Source organism: Lynx canadensis, chromosome E1 (assembly GCF_007474595.2).
Source record: "Lynx canadensis isolate LIC74 chromosome E1, mLynCan4.pri.v2, whole genome shotgun sequence".
Classification (NCBI taxonomy): domain Eukaryota; kingdom Metazoa; phylum Chordata; class Mammalia; order Carnivora; family Felidae; genus Lynx; species Lynx canadensis.
The window spans coordinates 44,453,573-44,471,045 of record NC_044316.2 but is presented as its reverse complement, the minus strand read 5'-3'; the positions used below and the strand labels follow the sequence as shown (position 1 = coordinate 44,471,045).

Sequence of the window (17,473 nt, the reverse complement as noted above, 5' to 3'; positions counted from 1 at the left end):
AAATAAATAGGCAAAGAACTTAAAGAAGCACTAAAAGAGAAATCCAAAAGGCCATTAAACTTATGAAAATATGTTTAATATCACTAATGAAGAAATTCAAGGTAAAACAAGGTATTCTTCTGACAAAATTACAGTGATAAACTTCAGTATTAGGAGGGTACACGGAAACTGGGACCTGCGAAGTGCTGATAATCTGCTAGCAATCATGTGATGACATTTTAAAGTAAGCATATTCTTTGACTAGGGAATTAGAGCTTGGAAATTTATCCAAAGCAAAAGAAAAGAAATGCGAAAGACACACACACACACACACACACACACACACACACACACACACGGACATGTTACGGCACTATTTAGAGGACAAAAAAAATGTTTACAGGATACTGGTTAAACAAATAAAACAACAGAAATTAGGAAACTATTATATGAACATACATGTACACACATATATGCCCAGTAAACCCTTTAATAACAGTTCTGGAGGAGACCTGAATTGTTGGACTTTCATAACATGTATGTATCCCTTCATGAGGAAAAACTAACATTTTCATTTTAGAAAATAAAAGTAAAATAAACTAACGAAAATGATCCCAACAAAAGAATTTAGGTTTTTAATCTGTAAGCGGAGTCCACCTCCTCGAGGCCAACACTCCTACCCCAACCAAATGCAACTGTTTAAATTCAGGCTCCAATGTGCTTGTGATACCCATTCACAGCAATATCTGCACTACTTGGGAGACTATATCTCCGAAGCCCCAATACTAAAATTAATCATTCTGTTATGTACTCAATAAATGTTTGCCAAGGATTGAAAGATTTTATAGAATATTTCTGGAAATACAGCAGGCTAGGATGTTTGAACTAACCTTCCCTTAGAAAATGATTATAAAAACAGGACAAAACATGGGGAAAAAAAAGATGTTAAAAGCATTGAAGAGTTGATAAAATAAGGGATCTGCCAGGGCAAAAATCTAAGGGAAATTAGGAATGCAAGACACTTAAATGAAGCATTCAAGTCATATTTGCCCTAAGGGTACCTGCAGATCTTGACCATCCCGCTTACAGAGCACAAGGTGCCAAACGGATCGTCACAGGCCAAAGTCCACTGAGGGCAGGGGGTTCAATAAGGAAACGCTTCGCGCTTCAAGCTTCAAGGACTTTCAAAGGGTTACACTCTAAAGGAAAATGTAAACCAAGAGAAAAATTTCCTCCACCCTCAGAGAACTACAAGGAAGTTGCCCTGGCAATACAGGGAGCGGGGGCTCCCCTGAGAAATGTTAACACAATCCAGATCAATACCGACTGGGTAGCTGAAACAAACAAACAAAATAAACCAATCAAACAAAATGCAAGCCATGAATTCAGCGGTTTAGAGTAGTACTGGATGGGTAAAATCTCTAGGCATCTGGAAGAAGCAAAGAAAAATTCTCCCTGGAGGAACACATCTTTTAGATCTCAAAGAAATTTCACAAATAATTTTTCAGGAAAAATGAGCGGCACACAGTCAAAAAACCAAAGAAGCGTAAAAGAAATAAAGCCCTGAGCAACAGCTAGGAAAAACAACAGACAACAAATAGATTCATAACACATCAAATGCCAGAATTATCAAATACAGATTATAAATACTCTACTAAATAAATAAATAAAAGACAAACTTGAAAATATCAGCAGGGAACACAATAACAAAAATTAACAATTCGGTGCAGTTGGACAGCCTGGGTGGCTCAGTCGATTGAGTGTCCAACTTCGGCTCAGGTCGTGATCTCAACGTTTGCAAGTTCAAGCCCCACATCAGGCTCACTGCCGTCAGCACAGAGCTCATTTCAGATCCTCAGATCCTCTGTCCCCCTCTCTCTGCCCCTTCCCTGCTTGCGCTCTTTCTCTCAAAAATAAATAAACATTAAAAAATAATAATAATAATTCAGTGAGGTTAACAGCAAATTAGATGCAACAAAACAAAAGAATCTGGGACCAGAAAGGCAAGAAACTATCCAGAGTGGAGCAAATGGAGACTAAGAGAAAGTAGAAAAAAGTCAAAAGGCAAAGTGATAAGGTGAGATGGTGTGACACACAATTAATTGGAATTTCATAGGAAAAAGAAAAAGAGAACAGGGCAGAGACAATATCTGAAGAGACAATGGCTAATAATTATCCAGAACTGGTACAAGACCCAACAAAAAACCCTAACACATTACAAACAAGAGAAATAAAAGGATGCATCATAGTGAAACTGCAGACCACCACAGATGGAAGATTTTTAAAGCAGCCAGGGGAAAACAAGAGCAGATAATTTCAAAGAAATGAGAGATATATGAAAGTTGTTTTCTCAGTAGTAACAATGGGAGTCAAAAGATGGTAATAATACATTCAGCTGTTAAGAGAAAAAAAATGCCAATGTAAAAATATACACAGCAAAAGTATCTTTCAAGAATAAAAGCAAAATTAAGTACTTTAAGCAAACAAAACCTAGACAATTAACTCCTCAGCAGATACATATAAAAGAATACTAAAGGAGTACTTCAGGTAGAAGGAAAGGGACCCTAGGTAGAAGACGTAAGATGCAAAAAAGAAGTACAAAGAAAGAGGTAAATGAACACTGACAGTAAAATAGATGAACAGTGACAATATAAACTAATAATGTTGTATGAGGCTAAAAAAAAACAAACAAAAGCAAAATACAAACATACACCACCACCACCACCAACTTAGTAGCAAGTAAATGGAGTTAATGTTCTGAGGTCACTGTTTATTTGGGAGGAGGATAAAGATACTATTAACATCAAACTTTGGCACAGTGAAGATATGTGTGGTAATTTCTATGAGAAATACCGAACAGGACCTAGCTTCTAGTGGAGAATGAGAATACACAATGATTAACCTGCCCCCCCAAAAAAACAACCACCCAAATAAAGTAAGAAATGAAAGAAAAGAGAATATGCAGCATGAATAGAAAACACATTAAAAGATGGCAAATAAATGCTAAAGGGGCGCCTGGGTGGCTCAGTTGGTTGAGCACCTGACTTCAAATCAGGTCATGGTCTCGCAGTTCACGAGTTCGAGCCCCGCACTGGGCTCTGTGCTAACAAACAGCTCAGAGCCTGGAGCCTGCTTCAGATTCTGTATCTCTCCCCCAGCCTCCCCCCGCTCATGCTCTGCCTCTCTCTGTCTCTCAAAAATAAATAAATGTTAAAAATAAATAAAATAAAATAAAATAAAATAAAAGCGAACGTTAAAAAAATACTTTAAACAGAATAAAGAAAAATTCAACTATTTATGTGTCAGGTATACTGAAAACATAATGAAAAGCTGGTAGTATAAAAATGGAAATATCTATACCATATAATGGTTTGGATACATTAAATATTGGATAAAATGCATTTAGAGCAAAAAGTATCATAAGAGATGAAGGGTCACTTAATAATACACAAATCAAAACTATAAATACATGAAGAAACAACTCGCACAATCATGAGAGATAATAAATACACCTCTCTTGGTAACTGCCAGGACAAACAACCAAAAATCAGAATACAGAAAATTTAAAAACTATGATTAAACGCCATGATTAACAAAACTGACTTAATGACAGAACAAAACTATATTGTTTAGGGATACACACATGGTCGAACTGTAAGGAAGAGCACATTATAATCACGAAAGTTAGAATAGTGGTTGTTTCCAGGGTAGAGAGCGTTGTAATCAGAGAAGAGCACACAGGTTTCCAGGGTGCTGGAAATATTTCACTTCTTGACCTAAGGAATGATTATATGGAGTTAACTTTATAAGGATTTCCTTTTTGTGAAGGGCCACACAAATATTTTAGGCTTTACAGGCCATATAACATCTCTGCGATATATTCTTCTGTCTCCACAACTCTTTAAAAATCTAAAAATCATTCTTAGTTTGCCAGCTATGAGTTGTAGTTTTTACCAAACTCCTGCATTAAAAGCCTCATGTTTTAGGTACTTCTTTATTTTCAACAAAAAATACAAAAGAACCTGGGAATGCAAGCTGGTGTAGCCACTCTGGAAAACGGTATGGAGGTTCCTCAAAAAACTAAAAATAGAACTACCCTACCACCCAGCAATTGCACTACTAGGCATAGATCCATGGAATACAGGTGTGCTATTTCGAAGGGGCACATGCACCCCCATGTTTACAGCAGCACTATCAACAATAACCAATGTATGGAAAGAGCCCAAATGTCCATTGATGGATGAATGAAGAAGATGTGGTGTGTGTGTGTGTGTGTGTGTGTGTGTATATATATATATATATATATATACACACACACATACATACATACAATGGAGCATCAAAAAGAATGAAATCTTGCCATTTGCAACTACATGGATGCAACTGGAGGGTATTATGCTAAGTGAGATTAGTCAGTCAGAGAAAGAAAAAAATCATATGACTTCACTCATGTGAGGACTTTAAGAGACAAAACAGATGAACATAAGGGAAGGGAAACAAAAAGAATATAAAAACAGGGAGGGGGACAAAATAGAAGAGACTCATAAATATGGAGAACAATCTGAGGGTTTAATGGAGGGGTCATGGGAGGGGGGATGGGCTAAATGGGTAAGGGGCACTAAGGAATCTACTCCTGAAATCGTTGCACTATATGCTAACTAATTTGGATGTAAAATTTTAAAAATAAAAAATAAAATTAAAAAAATACAAAAAAATACTTGGGGGGAAAAAACTAAAATAATTCTTTATCCATCGATTCTTCTTTTCTTTTTTTTTTTTTTCTTTTTTTTCTTTTAACGTTTATTTATTTTTGAGACACAGAGAGAGAGAGAGCATGAACTGGGGAGGGTCAGAAAAGAGGGAGACACAGAATCTGAAACAGGCTCCAGGCTCTGAGCTGTCAGCACAGAGCCTGACGCGGGGCTCGAACCCACGGACCGCGAGATCATGACCTGAGCCGAAGTTGGATGCTTAACGAACTGAGCCACCCAGGCGCCCCTCGATTCTTCTTTTCAACAACTCTGAGCATCTGCTATGTGTGCCAAGCACGGTTTTGGGTGTTAAAGACCAAAAACTGAACAAGATATTATCTCTTCACGTCAAGTCAAAAAAACAGTAATAATAATTATACCGTTAGGTAATAAGACTGAGAGACGGAAACAGCAATCAACTACAAAGCAAAGTCCCTGGTCTCATGAGATTAACATTCTAGTGGAAGAAGATGTGCAACAGATTAACCAAATAGTTAAAAATTAAAATATAGGAGCGCCTGGTTGGCTCAGTTGGTTGAACGTCCAACTCCTGATTTCAACTTAGGTCATGATCTCACAGTTCATGAGTTTGAGCCCCATGATGGGCTCTGTGCTGACAGCATGGAACCTGCTTAGGATTCTCCCTCCCTCTCTCTCTGCCCCTGCCCTGCTTGCTTGCTCACACTCTCTCTCAAAATAAATAAACTTAAAAAAAATTTTTTAATTAAAATGTTAGTAAATAAAAATATTAAAATCATACCACACACCAGTGACAATGAGTGATCTACAACAAAACACACAACAATATGGATTCATCTCACAGAAGTAATGTTGAACAAAAGAAGACAGACATAAGAGTGTACGTTGTATGATTTCTTTCATACAAAATACAAAAACAGAAAGAAAAAAAACATCTCTGCTGTTAGAAATCAGGACAGTGGCTATTCCCAATGACAGGGAGGGGGCTAATAACTGGCAGGGAGCATAAGGGGGTTTGGGGAGGGAGGCTGGTAATATTTCTTTCTTGTGTTGGAATACTTTAAGCACTTTAATTGGTTTAAAAATTAAAAATAGGGGCGCCCTGCCGGCTCAGGCAGTGGAGCATGCACCTCTTGATCTTGGGGTTGTGAATCTGAGCCCCACGTTGGGTATAGAGATTACTTTACAAATTCTAAAAAAAAATTTTAATGAACATATAAATAAATGTTAAGAAAAATAGACACAAGCCTCCTCAACAGTTACCTAAAAACCCTCAACCTAACCAAATAGATCTACACATCAAACATTTCTAACTTTTTTTAAAATGTTTATTTTGAGAGAGACAGCTCACATGCACGTGCAGGAGTGCAGGGGGGGGGGGAGGAAGGGAGAGAGAGGGAGAGGGAAAGGGAGAGACAGACAGAGAGACAGAGACAGAGAGAGAGAGAATCTCAAGCAGGTTCCGTGCTGTCATCATAGACCCTGATGTGGAACTTGATCTCATGTACCATGAGATCGTGACCTGAGCTGAGATCAAGAGGAGGACACTTCCAGTTGAACCATCCAGGCACCCCTTTACATTTCTAACATTTTTAAATATAGCAAGGATGACAAGATAATAGCCAAATTTTCAAGTTGGATACAGTTTACCAAGTGCTTTAATAACTGCGGTCACCTTAATAAACGCATGTCTTTACGAGATAGAAGAGGAAAAGAAATGCATTCTAAACACTTTAACACAGAAGGCTAAATCACTTAGGAGAAGATCAGTATTACCCAACTCTGCTAAGGTAGCAGAGTCAAACAGCTTTCCTAAAAACAGACCTAGCACAAAAACTGAACATAGGGAGATCCCTCTTCCCCCAAATCCCAAAGCAATACCTGAGGCATCAGCAGACAGAACACACTCCTGAGTACAAAGATCTTGTATGGTATCAACAAATTATCCAAAGGCACTCAAGTAAATTAACACAAAATCCCCTATTAGGTACCTAGCTCAGGAGTCTCAATCTCGGCACCAGTGACAATTGGAGCAAGAAACTCTTTACTATGAGGGCCTATTCTGTACTTTGTAGGATGTTTACTAGCATCTGGCCTCTGCCTACTAGATGCCTACAGCTCCCTCCTCCCACCCTCCAGTTGTGATCAAAAATTACTCCAACAGTGCCAAATGTTCCCTGAGAGGCAAAACTACCCCACGTTGAGAACCACTAATCTGGCTATAATGGTCTTAAGATCTTCAGTTCTCACTTGAAGGAAGGAAACAGATAGGCTTGGCTGGCTCGGTCGGTGAATCCTGCGACTCTTGATCTCAGGGGTTGTGAGTTCGAGCCCCACACTGGGCGTAGAGATTATTTAAAAATAAAAATCTTATTTAAAAAAAAAAAAAGGGAAGGTAACAAACCCATCTCAAATTTGAGTAACATGAGTTTCTCTACCACATCACTGAGAAAGCCTTGAAAATAAATCAAATGCCAAACTTATATTTAAGTTTGGCAAGGATACAAAGTTTACGTTTAAATTGGAAATCATTTCCTTGACGGAACTGAGCTGTAGGCTTAGAGGTAACTTACTATACTGAGAAACAGGGGTAGCTCTTGTGCAACATAAATTTACGGAGACAGACTTGAGTCTCAGTGACTCACAGGTAGCACTGAATGTTTCTCCTCAGTGCCTCATTCCCCTGGGTAGTTAACGGAAGAGAAACTGCTGGAGTGATCCTGGGTTCTCGCCTCCTACAACAGGTGTCAAATTTCTCCAGGTGAATGCTTACCGGTAAGGGATTGGATAAGGAATGTTGCGGTGAGGATCGTGCAACTGGCGGAACACTTCTGCCAGGGCTGGTTCCTGGCCCGCTTCCCCCAGCAAACTGGCCAACAGGGAAAAACGGATATGAATAATTCAAAACAGTACTGTGCTTCAGATAAGGAGAGTAAAAGATTAACACACAAACAGGTCTTAATTATATGGCCCCTTTAAGTCAATACATCTCATGCTAAAGAGAAAAATACCATGTAAGTCAAATTTTGGCTAGCTTTTCAGTGAGATTTTAAGAAGGAGCTCCAGCAGAAATGTACCAAAAAGATATAAAGAAAACGTGGCTGAAAGCTGAAGGTACACATGGTTTTGAAAGGACATCAGAGAAGAATGTTTTCCCTTCTTGTCTCAAAATAACCCGAAGCAGGAATACAGTGGTACAGTGGATGTTAGTGTCTTCTTTAGGAACCACTAACGATGGGTCAGTGAGCTCGCTACGTGTCCCACCGAACTAAAGGGAAGAGGACAAAAGAAGAGTCCAAGTCACTCCATTTCAATCTTTGCAAGACCCGAAACCTAGTCTGGCCAAGAGAAACATCACCTCATTTGTGAATTTTTATATCATCACAGACAAGACACATCATAAACAAATTTAAATTTAGGAAGTCAGCAGCAGTTTCCTCTTAACAGAGAGAGATGGGCCAACATCAGATTGATGAAGACGGGGAGGAAGGGGAGGAGAGCACAGTAAAGGCAAAACACTGCTTTCTAAAGCCTTAAATGAAGGCAAGGATTCAGATTTTTAAAAAATCACTATAAACTTTTTTTCCAAAAATTTAACTTACCTCAAAGTAATCACTAATCTTATGTCCCCTAGGAGTGCCTTTCCCTGAAAATGAAACCAAAGTAAGTATAGTTTTTCCAACAACATACGTAAACCATCATTCACTAAAACGTACTATGCATTCACTAACTGCGTATGTCATCATCAATTCAAGTACTGGCTTTACTTTTAACAAATAAGCCAAATTACCTGTATCCTAAGAACAGAGACAGTTTCCTCCATCTAATAAAAGCCTTAATAAGCAGTGAAAGGAAGACTTTTTCTCAGCTTGCTTTCCTTTAAGATTTGCTAATCTTTCTTTTATAATATGGTAAGAAAACCTAGGCCACAGCTATGAATCAAAATAAAACAAATGTACAGTCCATGCCCTCAATCAAGAGAACAAAAAATTCAAAACAAACTCATCAGGACTAAAGGGTTTTATACTAGGTCACAAAAAACTTTATGTGACCATGTCGCTTTGGGACAATTTTCTGCCCCCTGCCCAAAAGTAAAAAATAATTTGTAGATAAAAAAATAAGAAAAATGCAAAAAAGACTGTGACTTCCATTCCTTAGAGGAGGTGGAGGTGACGAAGCAAACCATTTATTCCCTCTTTAATTACACAAAGATATTTGGCATCATAACCCATCATATTTATAGAGTTAGCCCACTGGGTGCCAATGCTCAACTGAACTGCCACAGGAGAGCAGGTACAAAGGACAGCCATGTAAATGAAACCATTTCTGGCTACCAATTATTAACAAATCACTGAGCTAATGCAAGACATAGTTACAACACCAATGTAACCTCTTTTCTGTATAATACATGCTTAGTCTGAAGAAAAACCTGTGGTGAGAAGATCGTTAACTTACAACAGGGAAAACAAGGGTCCCCAAAGAACTGACACTTTTGGCAAGTGTGTATCAAATGGCGAGTCTATAATAAACAGCCTGATATTCCCTTAAGGTACACAAATCTCCTTTGTTAGGAATCCCTGTGTAGGAACTAATTATTTCGTGTGAGTTGGAAATTCTAAGTATCTAAATTCCAAGAATTTAGTATTTTTATTGGTATGAAATTATTAATACCTTGGCTAGTTTCATATGGTTCAGCTTTTCTTTTCCGGTTTCGCTGGTCATTCTGTTTTTTCTCAGGAGTCTGTTAAATACCATATACATCACAATTAGCATTTTGTTAACTTTTTCACATTATGAGAGTAGGTACAAAATATCAAACTTATAAGAAGATAGAAGGCAAGTCCTAAATCAGAGTCCTGGAGTTATGCAGTGCTACCTTTCAACCCAGACTGAGGGTGTGGGAATGTGTAGTCTCATAGTGAATGTGGCCTCTTACCTCTACTTCTTTATCACTCAAGGACCCCACGCTGCACAAGCTCTGATTGGAAGACTCACTATTGAGTGGCCCCTGGAAAGAGAGGAAAAAAAAAAAAAAGGAATCAAAAGAAACTAATTTAAGATGACAGCGACACTGAAGAAGCCTGCCAATTTTGATGTCTGAAGTCAAAGAAGTCAAGAATTAACTACAGTACCCGTAAAAGCCAACTTGAAAAGAACTCCATCAACTATACGATGGTGCCCTCACATTAAAATTCTCTAGGCTCAGTCGGTAAACCACGCAACTCTTGATCCTGGGGTTGTAGGTTTAAGCCCCATGATGTAGGGTGTAGGGATTGCTTAAAAATAAAATCTTTAAGTGTCCGACTCTTGATTTGACTCAGGTCATGATCACAGTTCAGGAGTTTGAGCCCTGCGAGGGGCTGTGCACTAACAGCTCAGAGCCTGCTTGGGATTCTCTCTCTCCCTCTCTCTCTGCCCCTCCCCCATTCCTGTTCACCCTTTCTCGCTCGTGCTCTCTCTCTCAAAAATAAATACATAAACACTTAAAAATACCAACTCTGTAATCATGTGCAAATTTTCCCTTCTAGAGTACTTCTGCACGCAGTGAATTCATTTTTTAAGGAAAATAAGCAGGGGAAATCCATTCTCTTGCCCTTCTGTATCATACAGGCATCATCTGAAAGTTGATATGTTAAGGAGGATGTTAAGAGTTTCTTACAAAGAATGGTCAGAGACTAGAATATGAAGGAACTGCTTTTCTGAGTCTGGCTTTAAGGAGGCATGACCACTAGCTCAAAAACCAAAGTTACAAGAGACTGACTTCCACCCTAAAGGCATGAGGGGCTCTGCTGGCCCGCTCCTCAGTGAAACTGGTGAAAATTATTTAAAAAAATAAACAAACAAACAAAAAAAACCATCATTCAAAGCCTCTGGAAATAGTCCCTAAGGGGAAACAGTAAATGAAGAAAATAATCATTCAATAAAAATCTATGAAAATTTAGGCTGAAAGGTCAAAGTCTGAGGAATTTGAACCCAGACCACTCCCACTCCTCCCCTCTCCCATGTCAGCAATGTTCCCGTTCTTGCAGTGGCCAAGAACACGTGGCTCCTTCTTCCCCCAGCTCTCAGTCCAAGAGCTTTCTTCTCTAAGGAGCCGGACTGTCCCCAGGCCCCTGCTGCTGACACTAAGTCCCAGGCAAGTACATCAAAAGCAGGGGCTCCCCCGTGTGCAACCCCCACTTGCAGAACAGAAGCTATACCTCAGGTGTGGCACACTGAGAATAGTGGGACCCCAAGAGCTCTTCCGTCCAGCTCATGAGATGATGGTGGCTCCACATCTGGATAGGCTGCTGCACGCGCTTCCTTCCCACCTGACTCCCATCCTCCACCCGCTCCAGCACTCAGTTCCCAGATCCAGAATGTCACTCACAGAAAAGATTGCCATCATCCCCATCCCCAACTCCAGGAACCTGACTCAAATACTCTGCCTCAGGAGAAAGGCAGGAACACTTAGTACCAAATCTCTTCCCAAAAGACTTGACTTCATTCCCATGGACGAGTTTAAGCCTAAGAGTATTCTCAAGAACAGTGGAAGCTGTGGTAAAAGAAAGGCAAACAGAAGATCTGTGGGTGAAATGAAGATACGGCTTAGACTGTAGGCCAGCTAGTTTGCAGAAGAGAACCAGGGAATAAGACACCTGGGAGAAGTCCTCCTGGGGTCAGAACAAACAGCAAACACTGACCTCAGAAACTCTTCCTTCCAAGGAGCCCCAATTTGATCTGATTAGTTTGTAGAGGAATTTAAGCCTCAGGGCACTGTTGAAAACAAGAGAGCAATCCGGGCAATTAGTGCAGTTTTAACAGCTGGGTTGGTCAGGGAACGAAAGCTCTATTAGTACCAGTCATCCCAGGGTGACTGTAGGCATACTTAAAGCTGTGTCTCCCCAAAGTCACCACCAGAGGCTTGACACTGGATGAACAGTGGATAGAAAAGACGTCACTAAAATAATCTAGCCAGTCACTAAACAAATAAACAAGCAAACAACAATAATAAGTCCATCAGGGCACCTGGGTGGGTCAGTCAGTTAAGCATGACTTCAGCTCAGGTCATGATCTCATGGTTCATTAGTTCAAGCCTCGCACTGGGCTCTCTGCTGTCAGCACGAGCCTACTTGGAGCCTCTGTCCCCCTCTCTCCCTGCCTCTCCCCCACTCATTCTCTGTCTTCTCTGTCAAAAATAAATAAACTTAAAAAAAAAAAAAAAGTAAGAGCTTCTCTTTAAAAACAAAACAATAACAAGTTCAAGACTGGGATGAGAACTCAGTACCCAGAGTTGGTACAATACGTCATCTAAAATGACCAGTTTCCAACAAAAAATCATGAGGCATGCAAATACAAAAATATGACCCATATACCAGGACGAAAAAAATGGCAGACTAAAGAAACTACCTGTGAGAGTGACTAGATATTGGATTTAACAGAAAAATATTCAGAACAGCCATATAAGTATGTTCACAGAGCCAAAGGAAACCACAATTAAAGAAAAAAAGTGTGAGTGACAATGTTGTATTAAACAGCGAATATCAATAGAAACAAAGAAATATATATTTTTTAAAAAAGGGGAATTATGGAGCTGAAAACCACAATAATGGAAATAAAAAAATGCACTAGAGAGGCTCAAGAGTAGAAATTAAGTGACAGAAGAAATCATTAGCAAATGTGAAGATAGATCAATAGAAATTATGCAAGCTGAAAACCAGAGAGAAAATAGAAGAAAAATAAACAGCTTCAGAGAAACGTGGGAAAATGTTAAGTATGCCACAATGCACATAATTGAGGTGAGAGAGAGACAGAGACAGAGAGAGGTGAGCAGAAAAGAAGCAGAAAAACATATCCAAAGAAATAATGGCTGAAAATTTCTCAAATTTACTGAAAAGCAACAACTTATTCATCCAAGAAGCTTAATGAATTCCAAGCATGATAAACACAAAGAGACCCACAAACAGGCACATCATAGGAAAAATGCTCAAAGGCAAAGACAGGAGAAAATCTTCTGAAAGAAAAATTTTTTATAGTTTATTTATTTGGAGAGCCTGTGTGGTTCAGTCAGTTAAGCATCCAACTCTTGGTTTCAGCTCAGGTCATGATCTATCTCATGGCTTTGCAGGTTCGAGCAGGCAGTGCCTGCTTGGGATATTCTCTCTCTCTCTCTCCCTCTCCCTCTCCCTCTCCCTCTCCCTCTCCCTCTCCCTCTCCCTCCCCTGCTCATACTATCTCTGTCTCTCTTAAAAAAAAAAAAAAAGGAAAGAAAAAAGACAAAGACAAAAATCTTAAAAATAAAGAAATTAATTAAAGTTCATTTATCTATTTTAGACAGTGAGAGAGAGGGAGAGAACATGAGCATGTGGGGCAGAGAGAGAGGGAAACAGAGAATCCCAAGCAGGTTCCATGCTGTCAGTGCAGAGTCTGACTCGGGGCTCGAACCCACCAAGTGAAGTGTGAGCCAAAATCAAGAGTTGGACGTTTAACCAACGGAGCCACCCAGGCACACCCCCCCCTTTTTTTTTGATGTTTGTTTATTTTTGAGAGGGAGAGAGAGAGAGACAGAGTGTGAGCAGGGGAGGGGCAGAGAGAGGGAGACAGAATCTGAGGCAGGATCCAGGCTCTGAGCGGTCAACACAGGGCTCGACCTCACAAGCAGTGAGATAATGACCTGAGGTGAAGCCAGATGCTTAACTGACTGAGCCACCCAGGCACCCCCTCTTTTTTTTTTTAAAGTTTATTTATTTTTGAGACAGAGACAGAGATCATGCGTGTGAGTGGGGTAGAGGCGTTGAGAGAGGGAGCAAAAGAATCCCAAGCAGGGCTAGACCCCATTAACAACCCCACAAACAATCACCTGAACCGGAATCAAGAGTCAGACCGCTAACCTACTACGCCACCCAGGAACCCCCTCAGGAGCAAGTCTTAAAAAGCAGAAATATAATGCATCACTTACAAGGGAATCCCAATAAGATTAACAGCTGACTTCAGAGCAAAAACAATTTAAAAAGGGGCAAAAGATCTGAACAGACATTTCTCCAAAGACTATATACAAATGGTCAATAAACACATGAAAAGAAGCTCAACACCATTAGCTCACGGGAAATACAAATCATAACCAAAATGAGACACCATTTCAGACCTACTAGAATGGCTAGACTAAAAAAGAAGTAAGGGGGGTGCCTGGATGGCTCAGTGAGTTAAGCATCCGAATTCAGCTCAGGTCATGATCTCAAGGTTCATGAGTTCAAGCCCCGTGTCGGGCTCTGTGCTGACAGCTCAGAGCCTGGAGTCTGCTTTGCATTCTGTGTCTCCCTCCCTCTCTCTGCCCCTCTCCAGCTCGCTTGCTCTCTCTCAAAAATAAGTAAACATTAAAAAAAAAAAAAAAAAAAAGTAAGAAAGTGCTGGCAATGAGCACTGAGATATGCACAGAAATTGTTGAATCACTGTATTATACACCTTAAATTAATATAACACTATATGCTAATTACACTTGATTTACAAAAAAAGTGCTGGCAAGAATGTGGAGAAACTATGTTCTCACCAGAAATATATTACTGGTGGGAACATAAAATGGTGCAGTTGCTTTCAAAAACAGGCAGCTCCTCAAACAATTAAACATAATTACTGTATGACCCAGAATGCTACTCCTAGGTATATAAGGAAAAGAAACGAATATGCACAAAAATTTGGACACAAATGTATAGCATCATTATTCACAAAAGACATTTAATGTCCAATTGATGAATGGATAAACAAAATTCCATACAATGGAACGGAATGGTATGTAACTGTGAATATACTAAAAAAGCAATGGATTGCATATTTTAAAAGGGGTAAATTGTACTGTATATGAATTATATCTCAATAAAACTATTAAAAACCAATAGTCACTAGGCTTAGTGTCAAAAATAATTTGCATTCTTACTAGGGTGTATCAAGTATTCCTTTCACCATATTCTTAACACACTACTTTTTAAGTATAATAAACACACTACAACAGAGAGCTTCATAGTGAGATACTTGGGAAGCTGTGAAAATAATAAAGTGAAACTAGGGAGAAGAAACAAAATCAAATCATGTATTCCTAGTGACATAACTCAGCAAAAGACTTATTCCTACAATGGTATAGAGTTCCATGATGTTTTGAATGAGACAAAAAGGAGTTTTATTTACACTAAAATTCTACAATAATTCTTTTTAAATGTTTGTTTATTTTTGAGAGACCAAGTAGGGGGGAACAGAGAGAGAGGGAGACACAGAATCCGAAGCAGGCTCCAAGCTCCGAGCTATCAGCACAGAGCCCGACTCAGGACTCGAACTCATGAACCACGAGATCATGACCTAAGTTGAAGTCGGATGCTTAACTGACTGAACCACCCGGCGCCCCTAATTTTTTTTTTTTAACATGTATTATTTTTGAAAGAGAGAGACAGAACATCAGTGGGGGAGGGGCAGAAAGAAAGGGAGACACAGAATCTGAAGCAGGTTCCAGGCTCCGAGCTGTCAGCACAGGGCCCAACGTGGGGCTCGAACCCACGAATCATGAGTTTATCACCTGAGCTGAAGTCAGACACTTAACTGACTGAGCCACCCAGGCGCCCCAAGAATTCTACAATAATTTAAACTGAACATTCCTATGCCCAAATTTTCAAAATATTCTGTTCATGAATTACCTTTATTGTAACCATTATGAAGTATTTTTTTTTCCTTCGGATAGTAATAAAACCACACATCGTATTTTAACTATACACTTGACTCACCAAATACCCCTCACTTTCAAGAGGAAATGGCAAATGTGATACAGAGAAGAGAGAACTGAACAGTCTATTTTTTACTCGGAATTACTGATACTGAAATACACTGGCAAGTGTACCTAACAGTGATGCACACTGTTGTGTTTGAAATGCTGTGTGTGAGGCACAAGGCTTCTTATGGTTCTCTGTGTCTAACCAGAAGAAAAAAGGATTAAGAATTATTTAATCCTCCCTTTTGCTGTCCTTTTCTGAAGCACAGTATCCCAAATTATTATAAAATCATTAGATTAAATTAGATTAGCAGGGATAAATGACATATATTGCCTGTTTTAAGGCAGCTTACTGTCTAGTAAAAGAGCTAAATAAAAGCTTTTAGGCAAACTGAATGTTATCTTTCAAAAATGCCACTATCACTAAAAAACAAACAAAAATGGCAGGAAAAACTCAACTACATTAAAAGAGGATAAGAAGGTATGAGTAAATTAAATGTATGATCCTTGATCTGACCCTGAATATTGAAACAAATCAAAACCAGCTATAAAGGGCACTATTGAGACAAAGGCAGAAACTGAATATGGACTATATATTAAATAATTAAGTGCTTTTACAAATTGGTCTATTATTATCAGTTCCTCAACTGAAAATTTTCCATTGGATGCATCTTTTTAATAGAGTGCTTTGTACGTTTTATATGAGTTCATGTCCAGCTTTCCGAGCGTCTTCTACATTTCAGGGGTCAGGGGCAGTCCCAAAAACAGTTTAATGTCTGCCTCTGCCAATGCCCTATACTATTCATCAGTTCCAAACACATTTATTTATACATTAGTCATCCTGACCAAGATTTCCACACAAGGTTGAAGTTTCCATTTCTTGCAGGTGGCTTTTAATTTTTTTTTTTTAAGTAACCTCTACACCCCAACATGGGGCTCAAACTAAGGATCTCGAGACCTAGAGTCGTGTCTTCTACCAACTGAGCCAGCCAGGCGCCCCACTTCTTGAAGGCGGCTTTTAACAGCCACAAACCTAAGTAGCTCACTTCTGTCCTATGTCTTGGACCAGTGGGCCGTTTTACCAGTCCTAGCTCACAGAGAAGCTTTCCAATTCCCAGCTTTATACAGTTCCAGTTCAGACCTCTGGACTCAATTACCACCCCCAGGGGTAAATTAAACCCGAAAGCAGAAACGCTTAGGGGCCATCAAGTTTAACTCCCATTCACCACTGTGACAATGTCATATATTTGAAGCTCTAACAACTGGGACTTAATTTTTCCAATTTCTCTTACACTGCTGACATTCAGGAATTATACAGTTTTCATATATTTCATTAAATCACTTTACTGAATTGTTATTCTTTCTTTTTTTTTTTTTAAATTTTTTTTTTCCCAACGTTTATTTATTTTTGGGACAGAGAGAGACAGAGCATGAACGGGGGAGGGGCAGAGAGAGGGAGACACAGAATCGGAAACAGGCTCCAGGCTCTGAGCCATCAGCCCAGAGCCTGACGCGGGGCTCGAACCCACGGACCGCGAGATCGTGACCTGGCTGAAGTCGGACACTTAACCGACTGCGCCACCCAGGCGCCCCGAATTGTTATTCTTTCAAATCATCTGTTAGTTTGTTCCTTTGGTTTACTTGTCCAGATACAAAATCACAGCATTTTTAAGTAATAAGTTTATATCTTCCTTTCCACAATTTGTATCTCTTACTTGTTTCACATTTTACTGTACTGAATAAAACAACAGAAATAAAAAGCATAGAGAGAACACAGTTCTTTTCTTTTTCAAGGTAACTCCTCTAGTGCTTTACCATTAAAAGCTGTATGAAGACCTCAAATAGCACTTTCCAGCCAGGGCCTGGCAGAATGGCTCCCGCAAAGCAGGGAGAAGAAGAAGGGCCATTCTGCCATCATCAAGGTAGTGACCAGACAACGTACCATCAATATTTACAAGTGCACCCAAGGAGTGGCTTTCAAGAAGAGTGCCCCTTGCACACTCAAAGAGACCCAGAAATTTGCCATGAAGGAGAT

At 39.5% G+C, this 17,473-nt stretch overlaps 1 protein-coding gene across 5 annotated transcripts in view; it reads right to left on the bottom strand.

Moving 5' to 3' along the window:
• TLK2 (tousled like kinase 2) overlaps positions 1 to 17,473 on the bottom strand; it is a 115,877-nt gene that overhangs the window by 67,360 nt on the left and 31,044 nt on the right. For 4 of the 5 annotated variants that reach the window (XM_032591222.1, XM_030296258.2, XM_030296259.2 and 1 more), the window contains 4 exons: positions 9,646 to 9,717; positions 9,381 to 9,450; positions 8,312 to 8,355; positions 7,483 to 7,578 (listed from right to left, as the gene is read on the bottom strand). In XM_032591222.1, coding sequence (XP_032447113.1) covers positions 7,483 to 7,578; positions 8,312 to 8,355; positions 9,381 to 9,450; positions 9,646 to 9,717 — 282 coding nt within the window. The remainder of the gene's footprint in view (positions 1 to 7,482; positions 7,579 to 8,311; positions 8,356 to 9,380; positions 9,451 to 9,645; positions 9,718 to 17,473) is intronic. The other variant, XM_032591223.1, reaches the window with a different exon arrangement.